The sequence below is a fragment of the Gopherus flavomarginatus genome, chromosome 2, assembly GCF_025201925.1.
Source record: "Gopherus flavomarginatus isolate rGopFla2 chromosome 2, rGopFla2.mat.asm, whole genome shotgun sequence".
Lineage (NCBI taxonomy): Eukaryota > Metazoa > Chordata > Testudines > Testudinidae > Gopherus > Gopherus flavomarginatus.
In genome coordinates this window covers 52,304,564-52,321,961 of record NC_066618.1, presented here as the reverse complement: position 1 = coordinate 52,321,961, position 17,398 = coordinate 52,304,564, and the positions used below count along the sequence as shown (strand labels likewise).

Below are 17,398 nucleotides of genomic sequence, written 5' to 3'. Positions count from 1 at the left end.
AAATGAGTTTTTTAACTAGAAGGGAAAACGAGGCCCAAATCGCGTAAGAAACAGAATACATCATCTGGGATTTAAAATACCTACATTTTGTTAGCATGTACTAGTAAGCTTTTCAAGCCTTAAAATGTCTGACTGCAAAGAAAGCCATACGGTATGTTGTTCATCTGATGGTTGAATTTTAATATCGCATAAGAACTCTTGAATCTGAAATTGTGAAAGTCACTGCATCCATTTTTCTAGCGCCAACAATTAATGCTGTTCATTAGCAATGGATAGAGTTACTAAACTATGTTTACAGAAACTGGTTATAAATTTACTAAAAATAACCATGACCTTGGTTGTGCTGTGACTGAACTTTTTTGGTGGTGCTGGAGGTAATGGGTATTTCATAATACTAATATATACTCATAATATTTTAATAATAAAATAATAATAATAATAATAATAATAAAGCTATTTTGTCATATCTGTGTGCCTGGTACATTACTGACTGTACAACTTTACAAACTAGCATGTTTGTCGCCGATGCTATATGCATAAACATTAAGGCTGACAATCAGTAAAAACCTACTATTACAGACAGTCCTAAGATCCATGTACAGAGCAAATGCCACTGATCCTTTTGAAGCTCAGTAGCAAAACTAAGTCCAAATAACTGTCAGCTTCTTCAAAAAACAGAAGACCTGACACGTGATAAGCAATTCAAATTTAAATTAAAATACTTCAGTTCTAGTCTTCATTTTCTAACCAGGAGATATCCAAGACTTATAACTTTAAAAAAATATCTTAAAAGCCCACATTCTTAAAAATATTGTATTATATACTTCCACACAAATAAAAGATTTTCCTTTAGAATGTGAATACTCATTTCATTTGTTGTCAAGTTTAGATTTGTGCATTCCTAACTATAAATTGAATCTTCCCCCGCCCCCACTTTTTAGTGTGTGTGTTTTGAGGAAATATATTTGAACAAACTTACCTGTGAGTTGACTAATTTTGGTGGCAGTCTATTTAGTGATTTGACCTGGACAAAGCAACACAGAACTTGCAGATAAACTGCCCATTAGTGAAAAGGGTTATCTATTTTTGTCCTCCCGGTCTCTGCTGATTTTGGAGCCAGGCCAATTCCTGCATTGTACCAAGACTTTTTATGCAGTCTGATCTTTTCTAGATGATAAACAGTTCTATAATTAATTCCTTTCTTCCTGAATTAAAGACAGATAGGTAACATTCTGCAGGATCAAGAACAGTCAGTACTCCCCATAAAAAGACAATCTTATTGTATCCAGATTATATAAATACTAAAAGGTGTATTAATAAAAAAAATAAGCAGAGAATATACACAGGGAAGAGTGTAAAACCTTAACTGCACCATCCAGCATTGGACTGTACTTAGCACACTAGTGAATCAATTCCAAAATCTTAGTTACAAAAAGAAAATGAGTTTTTACTAAAGACATTCAGAAACCTTATACATATTATCTCTGTGGAATCCATTGCCTGACCCTTTCACAGACACACATTGTCCTCCCACCAAAATGGAGTCTGTCTCTTTAACCCATTTAGACTTTGATTAGTCACCCAGAAGCCATTGAGCCATTCAATTAGCAAACATTATTACCCAAAATCCACATATCAGATTTGTGAAAATGTCCCAGGAGTGACACCCAAAGTTGCTCTTTGTGACAACTTTGGGTGTCTTGTCGGCTCTTGTGACACAGTTCTGATGCCAAAGCTACTAGGCTACTTGATTCTTCCAAACACATACATATCAGGGCAATTTAGACATTTTTAGTAAATTCTACAAACATTTATGCATGTGTTTAACTGTAAACTTGTCAGTTATCTCAATAAAAATCAATGTTTAGATATTAACAAATTTAGGCTTCTGCTGTATAGGAAACTGTTCTAAAACTGACATTTTCTTGAGTTAATAATTCTTACTTATATCTAACTGAAATAAATTTTGCTTTTTATTTTAAATCTATAGCAAGAAAAGATGGTTATTCACCTTTTTAACTGTTGTTCTTCGAGATGTGTTGCTCATATCCATTCCAGTTAGGTGTGTGCACGCCCGTCGGAAGACTTTTTACCCTAGCAACACTCAGCAGGTTGGCTGGGAGCCCCCTGGAGTGGCGCCGCTATGGCACCATATATATATCCCAGCTGACCCGGCCACCCTTCAGTTCCTTCTTGCCGGCTACACCGACAGTGGGGAAAGAGGGTGGGTTTAGAATGGATATGAGCAACACATCTCGAAGAACAACAGTTGCAAAGGTGAGTAACCGTCTTTTCTTCTTCGAGTGATTGCTCATATGCATTCCAGTTAGGTGATTCCCAAGCCTTACCTAGGCAGAGGGGTCGGAGTGAGACGTGGCAGTGTGTAGAACTGCTGAGCCAAAGGCTGTATCATCTCTAGACTGTTGGAACAGAGCACAGTGCGAAGCAAAGGCGTGGACTGATGACCAGGTCGCTGCGCGACATATCTCCTGGATAGGCACGTGGGCCAGGAAGGCGGCTGACGAAGCCTGAGCTCTGGTAGAATGTGCCGTGAGATGGCCCGAGGGGACATGAGCCAGGCCATAGCGCGTGCGTATGCATGCAGTTACCCAGAGGAGATCCTCTGGGAGGAAATGAGTAGACCTTTCATCCGTTCCGCTACTAGCATGAACAGCTGGGGAGATTTCCGGAAGGGCTTTGTCTGCTCGATATAAAAAGCGAGCGCCCTACGGACATCTAAGGAGTGTAACAGTTGCTCCCGTCGAGAAGAGTGGGGCTTTGGAAAGAAGACTGGGAGGAAGATGTCCTGGTTGGTATGGAAATCTGACACTACCTTAGGGAGGAACGCCGGATGAGGTCGCAACTGTACCTTGTCTTGTGGAAGACAATGTACGGTGGGTCCATCGTAGAGCGCCCGGAGTTCGGAGACCCTGCGGGCCGATATAACAGCCACCAGGAAGACTGTCTTCCACGACAGGTATAGGAGTGAGCAAATCGCCAATGGCTCAAAGGGCGGATGCATAAGTCTGCTTAGGACTAAGTTGAGGTCCCAGGTGGGGGCAGGGCGGCGTACTGGGGGGTAGAGGCGCTCCAGGCCCTTAAGAAATCTAGAAACTAAAGGGGTGGGAAAACATGGAGTGGCCACTTTCTCCGGGATTGAATGTAGAGATAGCCGCCAAGTGCACCCTCAGAGAAGATATCGCCAGGCCCTGTTGCGTAAGAGACCAGAGGTAGTCTAAAACAGCGGGGATCGAGACCTCAGAAGGAGTAACATTCTGCGTTGCACACCAGCAGGAGAAACATTTCCACTTGGCCAGGTACGTAGACTGAGTGGAAGGCTTTCTGCTGCTTAGGAGAACATGCTGTACCGGAGCGGAACAGCGTAACTCCGATATGTTTAGCCACGCAGGAGCCATGCCGTGAGGTGAAGGGCCTGCAGGTCTGGGTGGCGAAGGCTGCCGTGGTCCTGCGTTATGAGGTCTGGGAGGAGAGGTAGGGTAATCGGGCTGTCCAGGGACAGGTTGAGCAGTGTCGTGTATCAGTGTTGTCTGGGCCACGCTGGCGCGATCAGGATCAGATGCACCCTGTCCCTGCGGAGTTTTATTAGGACCTTGTGAACCAGAGGGAACAGTGGAAAGGTGTAGAGCAGATGGTGCTCCCACGACAGAAGAAATGCGTCCGTGATCGATCCCGGCGAAAGACCCTGGAAGGAGCAGAACGCTTGGCATGTCCTGTTCGTGTGAGAGGCGAACAGGTCTATGGGGGAAAGCCCCACCTCTGGAAGACCGAATGAATAACGTCCGGTTTTATCGACCATTCGTGACAGAGGAAGGATCTGCTCGGCTGATCCGCTAGAGTGTTCCAAACCCCTGGGAGAAAGGATGCTACCAGGTCTATCGAATGGGCTATACAGAAGTCCCAGAGTCGAATGGCCTCTTGACACAGGGGAGAAGAGCGAGTCCCTCCCTGTTTGTTGATATAATACATGGCCATTGTGTTGTCCGTGAACACTGAGACACAACGGCCATGAAGGCGTTGCTGAAACATCTGGCACGCGAGGCGGACTGCTCTCAGCTCCCGGACGTCGCTCCTGTGATGTCCAAAGGCCCTGGGCACGAAAGTGACTGAGGTGAGCCCCCCAACCAAGAGATGACGCATCTGTCGTTAGGGACAGCGAGGGCCGTGGTGGATGAAACGGTAGCCCTGCACACACCAGGGAGGGAGTCAGCCACCAGTCGGGGGAGCATAAGGTGCTCAGAGGAACGGTCACCAGAGTGTCTATTGGGTTCCTGCCCGGATGGTAGACCGAGTTGAGCCATGTTTGAAGGGGCCGGAGGCGGAGCCTGGCATATTTGGTCACATAAGTGCAGGCGGCCATGTGGCCTAGTAGGCCGAGGCACATGTGCGCCGAGGTGAGCGGGGGAGTTCTGCAGACCTTGAATGATTGCCGTCAGTGTCTGGAAGCATGGCTGAGGTAGGTAGGCTCTGCCTCGAGTGGAGTCCAGGGTTGCCCCTATGAAGTCCAGCCTTTGTGTGGGAACCAGTGTGGACTTTTCGGCATTGAGGAGCAGCCCCAAACGAGAGAATAGGTCCGTGATTATGTTCACGTGCTGACTGACCTGAGTCTGGGAGGTTCCCTTGACGAGCCAGTCATCCAGATACGGGAATACACGGATCTGCCGCTGGCGGAGGTGGGCGGCGACGATGGCAGTGCACTTCGTAAATACCCTCGGGGCCGTAGAGAGGCCGAAGGGGAGGACCGTGAATTGGAAGTACCGGTGACTGGCTACAAAGCGAAGATACCTCCTGTGTGGAGGGAAGATGGCTATATGGAAGTACGCGCCCTTCATATCGAGGGCGGCAGACCAGTTTCCAGGATCCAAGGATGGGATAATAGTCCCCAGGGAGACCATGCGGAACTTCAACTTGACCATAAACTTGTTGAGGCCTCGCAGTTCTAGGATGGGCTTGAGGCCTCCCTTGGACTTGGGGATCAGAAAGTAGCGGAAGTAAAACCCTTTTCCCCTCTCATCTGGTGGTACCTCCTTAATCGCTCCTGCGGTGAGGAGAGACTGCACCTCTTGTAAGAGGACTTGCTCGTGAGAGGGGTCCCTGAAGAGGGACTATGTTGGGGGGTGGGAAGGCGGGGATGAAACAAATTGGAGGCGGTATCCTTGTTTCACCGTCCGTAAGACCCAGATGTCTGAGGTCAGTTGGGACCACGCCAGGAGGAAGTAGGAGAGGCGGTTGGAAAAGAGAAGAGAAAGATCTTGTCCTGAAACTGGTATGCCGTCCTCGTGTGTACCTTCAAAAAGGTAGACTTAGGAACCGGAGATGCTTTTGTGGGGTTGTTGATCTGACCCCCCTGAGGTCCGGACTGGCGCCTATGGCCACCTCTCCCGTGCCTTCTGCTGAAGTCTTGTCTGTGCCAGGGCACAGAGTAAGGCCGGTGAGGTTGGGGCCGGAAGGGTCTGCGTTGGGTCACAGGTGTATGCATGAGCAACGAGCGCATGATGACCCTGTTGTCCTTTAAACTCTGCAACTTGGGGTCCGACTTTTCAGAGAACAGGCCCTTGCCATCAAAGGGTAAGTCTTGGCTGGTGTATTGGAGCTCAGGTGGCAGGTTGGAGACTTGTAGCCATGAGATATGCCTCATGGTGACACCTGAGGCCAGAGTTCTGGCTGCCGAGTCGGCCGCATCGAGAGAAGCCTGGAGGGAGGTTCTAGCCACCTTCTTCCCTTCTTCAAGGAATGCGGCAAATTCCTGGCGAGAGTCCGGTGGTAGAAGATCTGTGAATCTACCCACCTCCGCCCAGGTGTTGTAGCTGTAACGGCTCAGGAGAGCCTACTGGTTGGCTACCCTGAGCTGCAGGGCACCTGCCGAATATACCTTGTGGCCCAGTAGGTCCATCCGCCTAGCCTCCTTTGATTTGGGGGCTGGCGCCTGTTGGCTGTGGTGTTCCCTCTCGTTGACCAATTGGACAACTAATGAGGAGGGTAAACATATAGATACTCGTACCCCCTAGAGGACACCATGTATTTTCTCTCAACTCCCTTTGCCGTAGGGGGAATGGAAGCTGGGGACTGGTGTCAGCAGGTGGCCTGGATGGTTTTGATGAAAGGCAAAGCCACTCTAGTGGGGGTATCTGCCGACAGGATGCTGACAACTGGGTCCTTGACCTCCGGGACTTCCTCTACGGGAAGACTGATGTTGAGCGCCACTCTCCTAAGTAGGTCCTGATGGGCTCTGAGGTCTATCAGCAGGCGCCCTGATGATGAGGTCCCTGCCACTGCCTCGTCTGGGGAGGAAGAGGACGATAGACCAGGAATGAGGGGGCCCTGGATGGCCTCCTGCTCCTGGGTCGGTTCCTGCTCCAGCAGTACCGGGGAACCTGGTGGATGGGATATCAGCTCCTCTGTCCCAGCTGGAGGGGGACAGCTAATGGTGGCCTCTAGGGCTCGATGCTCTGAGGAGGTGGAGCAGGTCTGGAGCAATGGGGCATCCTGGGCCTGATGGTACGCCCAGAGTGTCCAAAAGGACCACTGGTGAGGTCCCAGGTCCTGAGACCAGACCTCCTGGAAGACTCCGGTAGGCACCTCCGTATCTCGCTCCTGGTCGTAGTAACTGTCCGCGTGGGAGGACACAGATGACTGCCTGGACAGCCATGGAGGAGCAGAGAAACCTTGGGCTGAAGTTCCGACGGACCTCGCTCCCTTCTTTAACAGGGACCGGTGCCGGTATGCATAGCGGTACCGGGATCGAGATCGGGACCTGCGACCAGACCGGTGCTGGGAGGTCGACCGAGATCTCGAGTCTCTGCGCTGTGAACGGCTCTGAGAGGTACGGTGCCTGGATAGACGCCGAGAGCTGAAGCGGTGCCGCGAATAGTGTGGCGGAGAGCGGGAGTCTGACAGGTGCCGCGAGTCCAACCGGTGCCGTGTAGGGGAACAGTGCCGGGACTGCAAGCGGTGTTGAGAACGGGAGCGTTGTCTCGACCTGGAGAGTCTACAGGACCACGATCTTGAGCGGTGCCGGTCCGCTGTGCCAATGGACGGTGGTCTAGGCAGGGTCGGCTTGCCCCGAGATTGGATTACCCACACCGGCGGTGCCGGGGGTAGAGGCAGTGCCGAGTCCGTCAAGGTGATTAAGTCTCTCACCGCCGAATACGCCTCAAGTGTGGATGGCATGGTGAGCTCTACCGCGGCACGCGCCGGGGAGCTATGAGGCGCCGGACTCGACGGCCCTTGCGGGACCAGAATCAACGGTGCCGATTTTGTTGGTGCCGCAGCGGGTATCAGAGCTTGGCGGTCCGAACTGGGCGTGCTCTCTGGGTGTGGCGTAGTTGGCGCCAAGGGAGCAGGAGTCTTGGCTTTCTTCGACCTCGGGGACAGGGATCGACGCGGAGTCGACTTCGGTGCCGCTGTCGGCCGGTGCCGAGAGTCCTTAGGCGTACTGGTGCGATCTGGTGTCGTAGGGGTGCCTCTGTTCACTGACTGACCGGCACTCGGTGCCGAAGGTGGCAGTGTCAAGGCCGCCTCCATGAGGAGCTGTTTTAGTTTGATGTCCCGCTCCTTTTTAGTGCGCGGCTTGAAAGCTTTGCAAATAGGGCACTTAGCTGTTAAGTGCGACTCCCCGAGGCACTTTAAACAGGAGTTGTGTGGATCTCCTGTTGGCATCGGCCTGTGACAGGCCGAGCACGGTTTGAAACCCGGTGAGCCGGGCATGAACTCCGGCACCGGGCGTGGGGAAGGGGCTACTCCTCGAACCCCACTAAGTAATACTAACTAACTATACTATTAAAGTAAGAACTTATAACTGAGTTTATCTTTATCTATATCTACCTATCTATCTATCTAAGAACAATAACTATGTACACGATAACAACGAGAACTACGAGTAGCTAGGGAAGGTGGAGGTCAGCTAAGCCGCACTCCACTGTTCCAACGACCGACACGGGCGGTAAGAAGGAACTGAAGGGTGGCCGGGTCGGCTGGGATATATATACGGTGCCATAGCGGCGCCACTCCAGGGGGCGCCCAGCCGACCCGCCAAGCGTTGCTAGGGTAAAAAGTCTTCCGACGGGCGTGCATGCAGCGCGCACACACCTAACTGGAATGCATACGAGCAATCACTTGAAGAAGAATAGACTGAAAAGGAGTAACACTACAATACTTTGGAAACTTTCCTAAACAATTCACAGCTATTGAAATAATGCATCAAGAACAGGCTACCTCTAAATTAAAATTCCTGATCAAACAATCAGTCAGTCTCTTTGGTCAGTCAAATAGGGGCATTTTACAATTTTCACTCAGGTTTACAGAAATATTTTAAGTTGACAGAACAATGGTACCACAGACGCAATAGATCTTCTGTTTAGTGAGCCAACTCATATTATGAGCAAAATTCCCATCTGTAGAAGCAGTAGTGATCAGGAAACAAAAGACAAACTACTAAAAGCATAACCCGGGGAACAAAAAACAATGAATGAAACTGGCCAGTCACAAAACAAAATTAGATATTTAACTGAAACTAAACAACTATTCTGTCACTCTGTAGGTACTGGAAATTAAGTTTATAAATGCTGGGATTCCCCATTCACACAAGACATTTTCTCTCCAGCATGTGTGCTGCTACTACTACGAAGGCTAATGATACTACAGTGTACAGTATTGCTACTTAAATCTTTGTGTACTAAATAATTTATCTGTTAACTCTTTCAAATACTGGAACCCTACCAAGTTCCACTGCCATTTACAACCTCGACAGAGAAAAGTGAAAGATATTGACAGTGGTTTTAATGTAAAATTTAACTAGAAGTTATTCAGAAATCCTGTTTGGTTATGCAATGCAGCCAAATACAAATTGAGTTCTTCATCAGCGAGTTCCAACTACTTCCAGTGAGACGCAACAGTTTAGTTACAAATGTAATGTTAGAAAAATGCAAAATCATATTTTGAACAAGGTTCATAAACAGTCAGATTCACCATTTTGATCAGCAAGTAACCCTCTCAATAAGATGAATGCAGATTCTACATACTCCTTTATGAAACACTTTTTTGAACATATACATTGTGCTTTCTGCATTCTTCCTGCTATATCCTTCATATGTACTTATGACTCTGCTGTGCTCCTCTGACATATTTATGGAAGATGTTTGTGAAATTTCACAAACAAGAGGGGAAAAACACATGTACACAAACAAAACCAATTTTAAGATGAATCCTCATCTGCAATCCCACTACAACAACCAAACAAAACATAACAAAAAATTGATGTAATGAGTAAAATGAAGGTAGTAGTAAATGCAGAACACCACATGCTATCCCAGTGCCCACGTGCTCAAACGGACTGTTCAACTCTCACCTTTATCACGGTCATATAGCAAATCTTCTGTTGAGCAAGGACTCCCATCCTGAGATTCCGGAGGGCAAAAGGGAGAGACACATGGTGAATGGCTGCTGCAGCTGCTGCTGCGCTCTTGGACAGAGGGAGTCTGTGTATCAATGCTACGCGTGCTACTGCTACGATAATGAGCAGGCAAGGGTGCTCTTCGACCATCAGGAATATCCAAAGGCTGCAACAGAAACAACGCTTATATTACATAGGAAAGGCAGATTCTAAAAGCCTTCAGCCTGCAAGAAGACTCGGGTCTTGACTACAAAGAACTGTTCTAAACCAAGCATGTTATTTAAAAAGGAAAGAATGATAAAATGCACATTAACTCTTTTGCTCCAGGACAACTGCAGCTGCAATTATATTTCTTATACAAGTTTCAGGACTAGATGCATTTCAGTTTATCTAAGGCCTTGGCTACACTGGCGCTTTACAGCGCTGCAATTTTCTCACTCAAGGGTGTGAAAAAAAACATCCCCCTGAGCGCTGCAAGATACAGTGCTGTAAAGCGCCAGTGTAAACAGTGCCGCAGCGCTGGGAGCACGGCTCCCAGCGCTGTAAGCTAATCCCCATGGGGAGGTGCACTACATGCAGCGCTGGGAGAGCTCTCTCCCAGCACTGGTGCTGCGACAACACTCACACTTCAAAGTGCTCCCGCAGCAGCGCTTTGAAGTTTCGAATGTAGCCAAGCCCTTAGTGTGCTAAGATTTATTCTGCCTAAATAAATAATAATACAAAATGTTAAATAATAACTGCTTAACTTCTCAATTTTGTTAAACAGAGATTACACTAGTATAATTATTTCCAATAAGTTACTATACTTACAAAAGGAAAAAAAATCACCTTAAGATCTCCGACGGATAAGATTTTATGCTTTGGTGTAACTAGTTTTGGTGAGAGAGCACAATGAAAGATGAAAATATAATAGTATGTTACATGCTTAGTTTAAAAAAAACAAAACACTTTTTTAACTGTGGCTTACCATTTTCTGGTCCACTGTTTAAGCCCCTTCCACTCACTCCCCTTTTGGTGACAATGACAAACCAGATTGATGTACTCTCCCATTTGCTATTCTTCCCCCCTGGGTATATAGTTTTGTCTTTGAGAACATGTTCTTTCAACATCTCAAGTCAAATCTGTAGAGCCCTGCAAACCTGTGGTTATCCGCTTTATATCTGCGGCGGGGTTGGGATGGGGGACTGCTTGGGCCCCACACCCAGTGGCAGGTCCACATATACACCACCCCCGGCTGGAGCTGGGTCAGGGAGAGCTACGGAGACAGCTGTGAAGAGCCTGGGTCCCTCCACCTGTCCTGGGCAGAGAGGCTGGGGGGCAGGGGCACTGGGCGGGCAGAGGGGCAGGGACACGGGCCGGAGGCTGCTCGAGCTCCCTGCCCACACAGCTCCACACAGTTGCCTGCCTTGCTCTTACCGTGGCCATGCTGCAGCTCAGAGCCGCTCCTCGGCTAGAGCTGGGTTCCAGGAGAGCTGTGCCGGCAGGTGTGGGGACCCTGGGTGTCTCCACTTGCCCTGGGTGGTGAGCTTAGAGGGCAGGGATACTGGGCAGGGGGCTGGGAGTTTTGGCAGGGGGCTGCTCAGGCCCCTCACCCAGGGTAGGTGGAGGGTCCACTGTGGCATCTCACAGCTGCTAGCACAGCTCTGGCTGTGGAGGGAGACAGCTCAGAGCCACAGCCTGGCCACAGTAAGAGCAGGGAGGGCAGCTGTGGGGAGCCGCGGCGGACCCTCCACCTGCCCTGGGTGGGGGGCCTAAGCAGCCCCCAGGCAGCTCCACAGGTCTCCCCCTCCCAGGCCAGCCTGGAGCCCAGTTGGGGTGCTGTGGCAGACCCTCCACCTGCCCACGGAGCAGGAGGAGGGACTGAGAGGAGTCCCCAGCCATGTCCCCATCCCCCAGGCTCCCCACCTGGCCAAGGGCAGGTGGAGGGTCCACGACTCTGTGCAGGCTTCCCACAGCTGCTCATGTGGCTCTCTCTGACCGGGCTCTGGCAGGACAACTGCCTTGGAGCCTCAGCCCGACACACAGTGTAGAGCCCTCCAAATCCACAGATAATTTTTGTGGACTATGGATCAAATGCGGATACACATTTGTGTATCCACGCAGGGCTCTACAAATCTGAATTATATTGCACTTAAAAACAGGAAAGGGGGAACAAATAAAACCAGTAAAACACACACACATCAATTTTAGTCTCATTTAGGTGAGGACTAGGAAAGAGATTTTTTTAAATTTTATTTTAGTCAAAATGGTTCAGCCATTTCTGAGAGTGAGGCTAGGGGAAAATGCATTGTTTTGCCCCTGTTGAAAAATTCTAGAGGACTTTTACTTTGAACAAATGGCTTGCTTAGCACCACATAGAAGCTCTGTGGCACAGACAGCATTAATTCTGCCATTTCCTAACTTCTGAGTGCTTTCACTTTATAACTTTAATAATGTTCTTTCAATGTGTTTTTTGTATGTAATATCATATAGACTAAATATTTCACAGTAAAAACTTCATAAAGCTACTGATAACATGGGTAAAAATTTTATGACTACCTAGCTTAAATTTCACTCTTCTTTTCACATGCCATTGTGAATGGAAAAAAGAAAGCTGCAATCCAATCATATGAAACAGACTGTTTCCTGAGAAGGATCAAATGTAGATGCTTCATTTAGCAACAACAATCAATTGTTCTCTGAATTATCGAGAAAACATCATTTTATCTTACTCCTCTGAAGATGAACATTAATCACTAATCAGGAATTAGATTTCACTATAAAGAAGATTAACAAGTATGTAAAAAAGGAAAAAAAAATCGTACCTCAAACAGGAATATCTTAATAAGTCAGTAGTTTTAAATACTTCAATTTTGAGGGGCAAAAATGCCACTGTGCAGTCAGGAAGTATATCACATACAAAATATTTCACCTTGCCATGAAGCTAAGATTATGGAAAATAAAAGTTTTCATTCTTAGACAGACACTATTCTATGTACCTTAAATGGTGTTCACTACTTAGAAAATGCTCACAGATATTTCAGAGACTACTTTTTTTCTGCAGAATTCTACTTCCCCTTCATATAAAATCCAAGCCTCTTTACTGTACTGAGGAATGCAATTTAAAAAAACCCTGTAAAAATACTAACTGTAAACTTTCACTTTAATGTTGCTTTTTGTGCAAAGCTTTTAAATTCCAGCAAATAAAAATCAAAATATTTTAAATAGTCTGAACAGCTTTTAACAACTTATATCAGTGTTTCAAAATTACTTTCCATGAGCCATACCTATGGTTTATGGAGTATGTTAAAAATTGAGGTCTTCACAATTTTAAACTGAAGAAATGAAATAATTCACAACAGCTGCTTTTACTTCTTATAATGATAAATTCATGGAAAATTACATAAACATTTTTGTATTGAGAGTGTTTTTGCTAAGAGAATCAAGTCATGTGTGTTAGTCTTTTGCATACTGACAGAATGCTAACTGAACCCAGACAATGACAGCTATTTGTCTCCTTCTCTTTCTTGCAAAAAGTCCCTTAAGCAGAGATAAAAACATGGCCAATCTGACAGCAGCATACCCTTCTCAAGGTACTCTATTAAAATTCACCAATAAACTACACTCAGTGGCAGTCTTAATTCTTTAAGAAGGAAGCCACTTACAATCTGAGCACTGGTAACGTTACTGAGATGCAGTATACACATAATAGGCACAAGAGATCTAATTTCCACATATCTTATAGCTGTTTAGGAAATAAATATTCTTTTCTCAAAGTTAGAATGTTTTCTATTTAAAACCACCATCCAGGCTGGAACATAAAGAAGGCAGAGATAAGATACAAATTGCCTTTGCCCTTATAATAGCAGTGAACCTGAGCAACACTGTAGTAGAAGCAGACATAGTTAAGACCAGTGAAAGCAAAAATCTACAATGCATTCCAAGAGTCCCTTGGAATAAGAATAAATGAAACCCAGTGAATATTCAAACAGGAGATATAGGGATACTGCAAGGATCTTTCACACTTATGGAGTTTAGAAAACAGTCATATCTTAATACAAGATTGACCCCTTGGACAGAAGGACACACACAAACTAGTTTACTCTCTTGTTACACAAGTATTAGAAATTTAAACAAAATACATGGGTAAAGTGAACATTTAAAAGTCCAATCTTTTCTAGGATGGCTTTTTTTTTTTAAACAAATAGTGTCACATCTTTATACAGCTAAAATGTTCTAATTTTAAAAACTTTCATATAAAGGTTTCAGATCAGATATGTTCATTTATATGTAATGTACAGAAAAACAATGTCCAGCTGCTGGGCATTTGTCTATTGGTTGAACAAGTAGAAAAATGCCCTGTAACTGGACACCCATGATTTTCCATACATCAAACATGAGAGGTTGATCATGTTTTCCATCTAAATAAATTCAATACTCCACTCCAGCCACCACAAACACATTATATTGTATATCTACTGCAGACTACGATGACAAAATCCAGCCTCCAAATCCATACACATGGCTTCAGGAAGCAGGACCGGCTCTAGGCAAAGCAAGCACTTGCTTTGGGTAGCACAATTCCAGGGGCAGCATTCTGAATACAGCTAAGGCTTCCTGGCAAAACAGACAGCAAAAAGGAGAATGGATTAGTGCTAGCCAAAAGGGGGCAGGGGAGGAGAACCAACAGCAGCTAAGAGGAATATAGAGGGCTTTCATATGTGCATTAAGAAAGGAAGCAGAAGTAGAAAGAAATTAAGTCCATTAATAAATAAGGATAGGATAATATTAACAAGGACTCAGAAATGGCTAATATTTAACTATTTTTAACAAGAGAAAAAGGCCAGTGGAAGCCGTGGTTGGCCAAACCTGTTGACGCGGCAGGTAAACAAACTGGCTAGGCCCGCCAGGGTGCTTGCCGAGCCCTGTTTTAGAGACTCAAAAGCAATAAACAGCATGGGGTGAAACGGAATATATCTTGCAAACTAATGTAAATGTTCATTTAAAAACAATATGCTTACAAAATTAAGTTAGCACAAGGAAAGCAGGAAACAATTTATTTGTGTGCTAGTATAAAGCGTGTTCCGCAAACACAAGTCTTAATTAATTCAAACTGATTCATGTGAAGATTTATGTGGATTGAAAAGGCTTTCTGAAAGACTGTAAACAGAATATAATGATAAGTATCAAATTGGGGAAGAAGTTTAATAGATTACCAACTGAATCTGTGGATTAAATTTCAGCTCTGATGTAAGAGTAATTCAGATGAAGTCAATGGAGCTGCACCCATGTACCCTAGGGCTTAAATTTGGTCCTACATTGTACCCAGTCTTATTTAAAGTTTATTGATCTAAAAAAAAAAAAAAAAAAAAAAAACAGAATAAAGAGCTCGTTGACAAAATTCACAGATAAATTGAGAAGAGATGGGAAAAATGACAAAATATAAGAGGATATATAAAAAAAATCAGAAACAGCAAAAAATAAAATGCATTTTATAACATTTAAGGAAAAATAAACCAAAATATAGTTATTCAACAGGAGAGAGAATTCTTGAAAGCAGTAATGCTCATATAAACTTAGGAATGATAATGAAAAACCACGATGAAATTGCAATGCATTATTGCAGACCAAAGGAACAATGCAATTCTGAGCAGCAAATATAGAGGCAGTGGAGCAAGAAAATAATAATCACCCTCAGTATGGCTCTGGTGCAACTGCACTTACAATATTCTGTTCAGTTTTAGTACTTTCATTACAAGAAAAAGACATTGAAATTGGAAGAGGTTCACAGTACAGCAACAAAATGTATCAGGGATATGGAGGGCTTGACATACAAGCAAATATTAAGAGTTAAATATGCATTACTTGACTAGATAACTATATTGGACAGTGCATATTCTAGAAATATTTGTCCACCTAGTTTCTTATAGTAGCAAAATAAGCCAGTAGACCAACTTCTCCCAAAGGCAGTCAAGGCTATTATTTTAAATTATTACTTCGAAGTTCATAAATGAAGACGGAGAAGAGTTATTTAAGTTAATATAAAGAGATAAAATGAGAAGAAATAGGATAATTTATATTTTTCTCTTCATTTTAAGTATTTATATTAGTAAAAACTTCCCAACAGTGAGATTTATTAAGCTGTGGAATAATATATGCATGAAAGTGATGGAGGTTCCTTCTCTTCGAACATTTTAAATTAGACTTTACAAAGCACAAGGAAGTGTCTTGTGCAATACTAAACAAATCTCCACTGGCAAAAGGCTGTACTAGACTTAAGGTCATATTTCCAACTTATGATTCTTAGAACACAAAAAAACCCTAGATCCGGCAAGGCCTTTGGAAGATAGGGTCACGGCTGAGTTCTCTGGCCCCAATCCAGCAAACATTTATGTGCTTAACTGCTTCGCTGGATCAGAGGCAGAGCATTCAAGCAACTTACAGCTTAAAGCCCAACATGTACAATAAGAAGATGTTAGAGTCCAAGAATAATGTATTTATCAGACAAATTGATAATGACCTCTGACTTTAACAGATCACAACTCTAACCAGCAGCAGTGGCACAGTAATATACACTCTAGGAGATAACACAAAGACAATATGTGTATTATTTTTGGTATTTTTTTTTTAATATTGTCAAAATATTGGCCACTTCTAAATAGAAAATGCAAGCCTTGGAAGACCAGATTTAATGCAAAATATATGAACAGCCTTGAATAAGCCTCTGGAGAAGGTAGGATTACTTTACTACTTTTTGTGTTTATCACCACAATGAAGGACCATAAATACCAAGTTTTGGCACCTCAAAACTCATGTACGTAAAGCCACTGTATGACCTTTTGTAAAAGCAGATACAGTAAAAGCTTTGTTATCTGGCATGTTGGGGGAATGAGAGTTGCCAGTAAGTCAAAAATTCCAGTTAACTAAGAGGGAGGGGGCTCAGGAAGGGGTGCAGGCTCTGGGAGGGAGTTTGGGGGCGGTAGGGGGCTCGGGGCAGGAGGTGGGGTTGTGGGAGGGGTTTCATGGTGCCGGATCCAGGTAGCAGTCACCTTGGGCGCTTCCCTGCAAGTGGTGATATGTCCCTACTGCTCCTAAGCGGAGACGCAGCCACGTGGCTCTGGGTGCTGCCTCCGTCCACAGGCGCAGTCCCCAGCAAATGAGAGCTGCGAGGCCAGTGCTTGGAGTGGGGCAGGGTCAGCGCATGGAGCTCCTGTGGTTGTTCCTCTGCCTAGGAGCAGCAGGGACATGTCACCGCTTGCAGGGAACCACCCGAGGTGATGCCGCCCAGATCTGGCGCCCTGAAATGCCAGTTTCTAGAGTTTTCAGGTTGGTAAAGTGCCAGATAACACAAGCTATTACCGTACTAAGTTTTGCCGCATGAAATGGAAATATTTTGGTTTTAGCTGAAATATGTGAGGTTTTGATGAAACTGAAGTGTTCTGTGGAAAGCAGATATTTTTCACAGAAAAAACTATTTAGCCAAAGCCTCAATTTTTCCATAGAAAAAGTTAACGGAAAATTTTCAAGCCAACCCTAGATATAAAGCTATGTTGTTTCAGTCATTTCGAAGGTTCTCACAACACGTTACTAAATTCTGACTGTAAAAAATGTAAAAACACCCCAAAAACTTAAACTTTACCTTGGATACTTCTTCTTTTCCACCGGTTTCTTTAATGAATACTTTTTCTAATTCAGGGCTTATTCCTTCTACATTGCACGGCACACGTGAAACAGTTGATTTTGGCACTGAAATATTTGACAGTGGCATAGGGACTGATCTTGAGATAGAAGCCTACAAGGTCAACGAGATAAAATATTATATAGGCTTTAAAACTGGAGAGTTTTGGGAGATGAAACATTGGGTCAGTATTAGTGACGTCATATCATATTTTAAAAAATCTATAGACAGAGAATTAAAGAATCATGCACTCATTTTAAAATCTAGAGAAGCTCATTTTCATCTTTAATTTGTGAACTGAATATTAAAAAATGTACTTACCATTAAGAAAC

The 17,398-nt window shown here is 44.9% G+C and overlaps 1 protein-coding gene across 3 annotated transcripts in view; it reads right to left on the bottom strand.

The window, feature by feature from the left end:
• The window catches only part of GLCCI1 (glucocorticoid induced 1), a 115,639-nt gene that overhangs the window by 9,328 nt on the left and 88,913 nt on the right, over positions 1-17,398 (bottom strand). For all 3 annotated transcript variants that reach the window (XM_050938629.1, XM_050938630.1, XM_050938631.1), the window contains exons 5-6: positions 17,028-17,180; positions 9,365-9,575 (exon numbers count right to left, since the gene is read on the bottom strand). In XM_050938629.1, the coding sequence (XP_050794586.1) occupies positions 9,365-9,575; positions 17,028-17,180 (364 nt within the window). The remainder of the gene's footprint in view (positions 1-9,364; positions 9,576-17,027; positions 17,181-17,398) is intronic.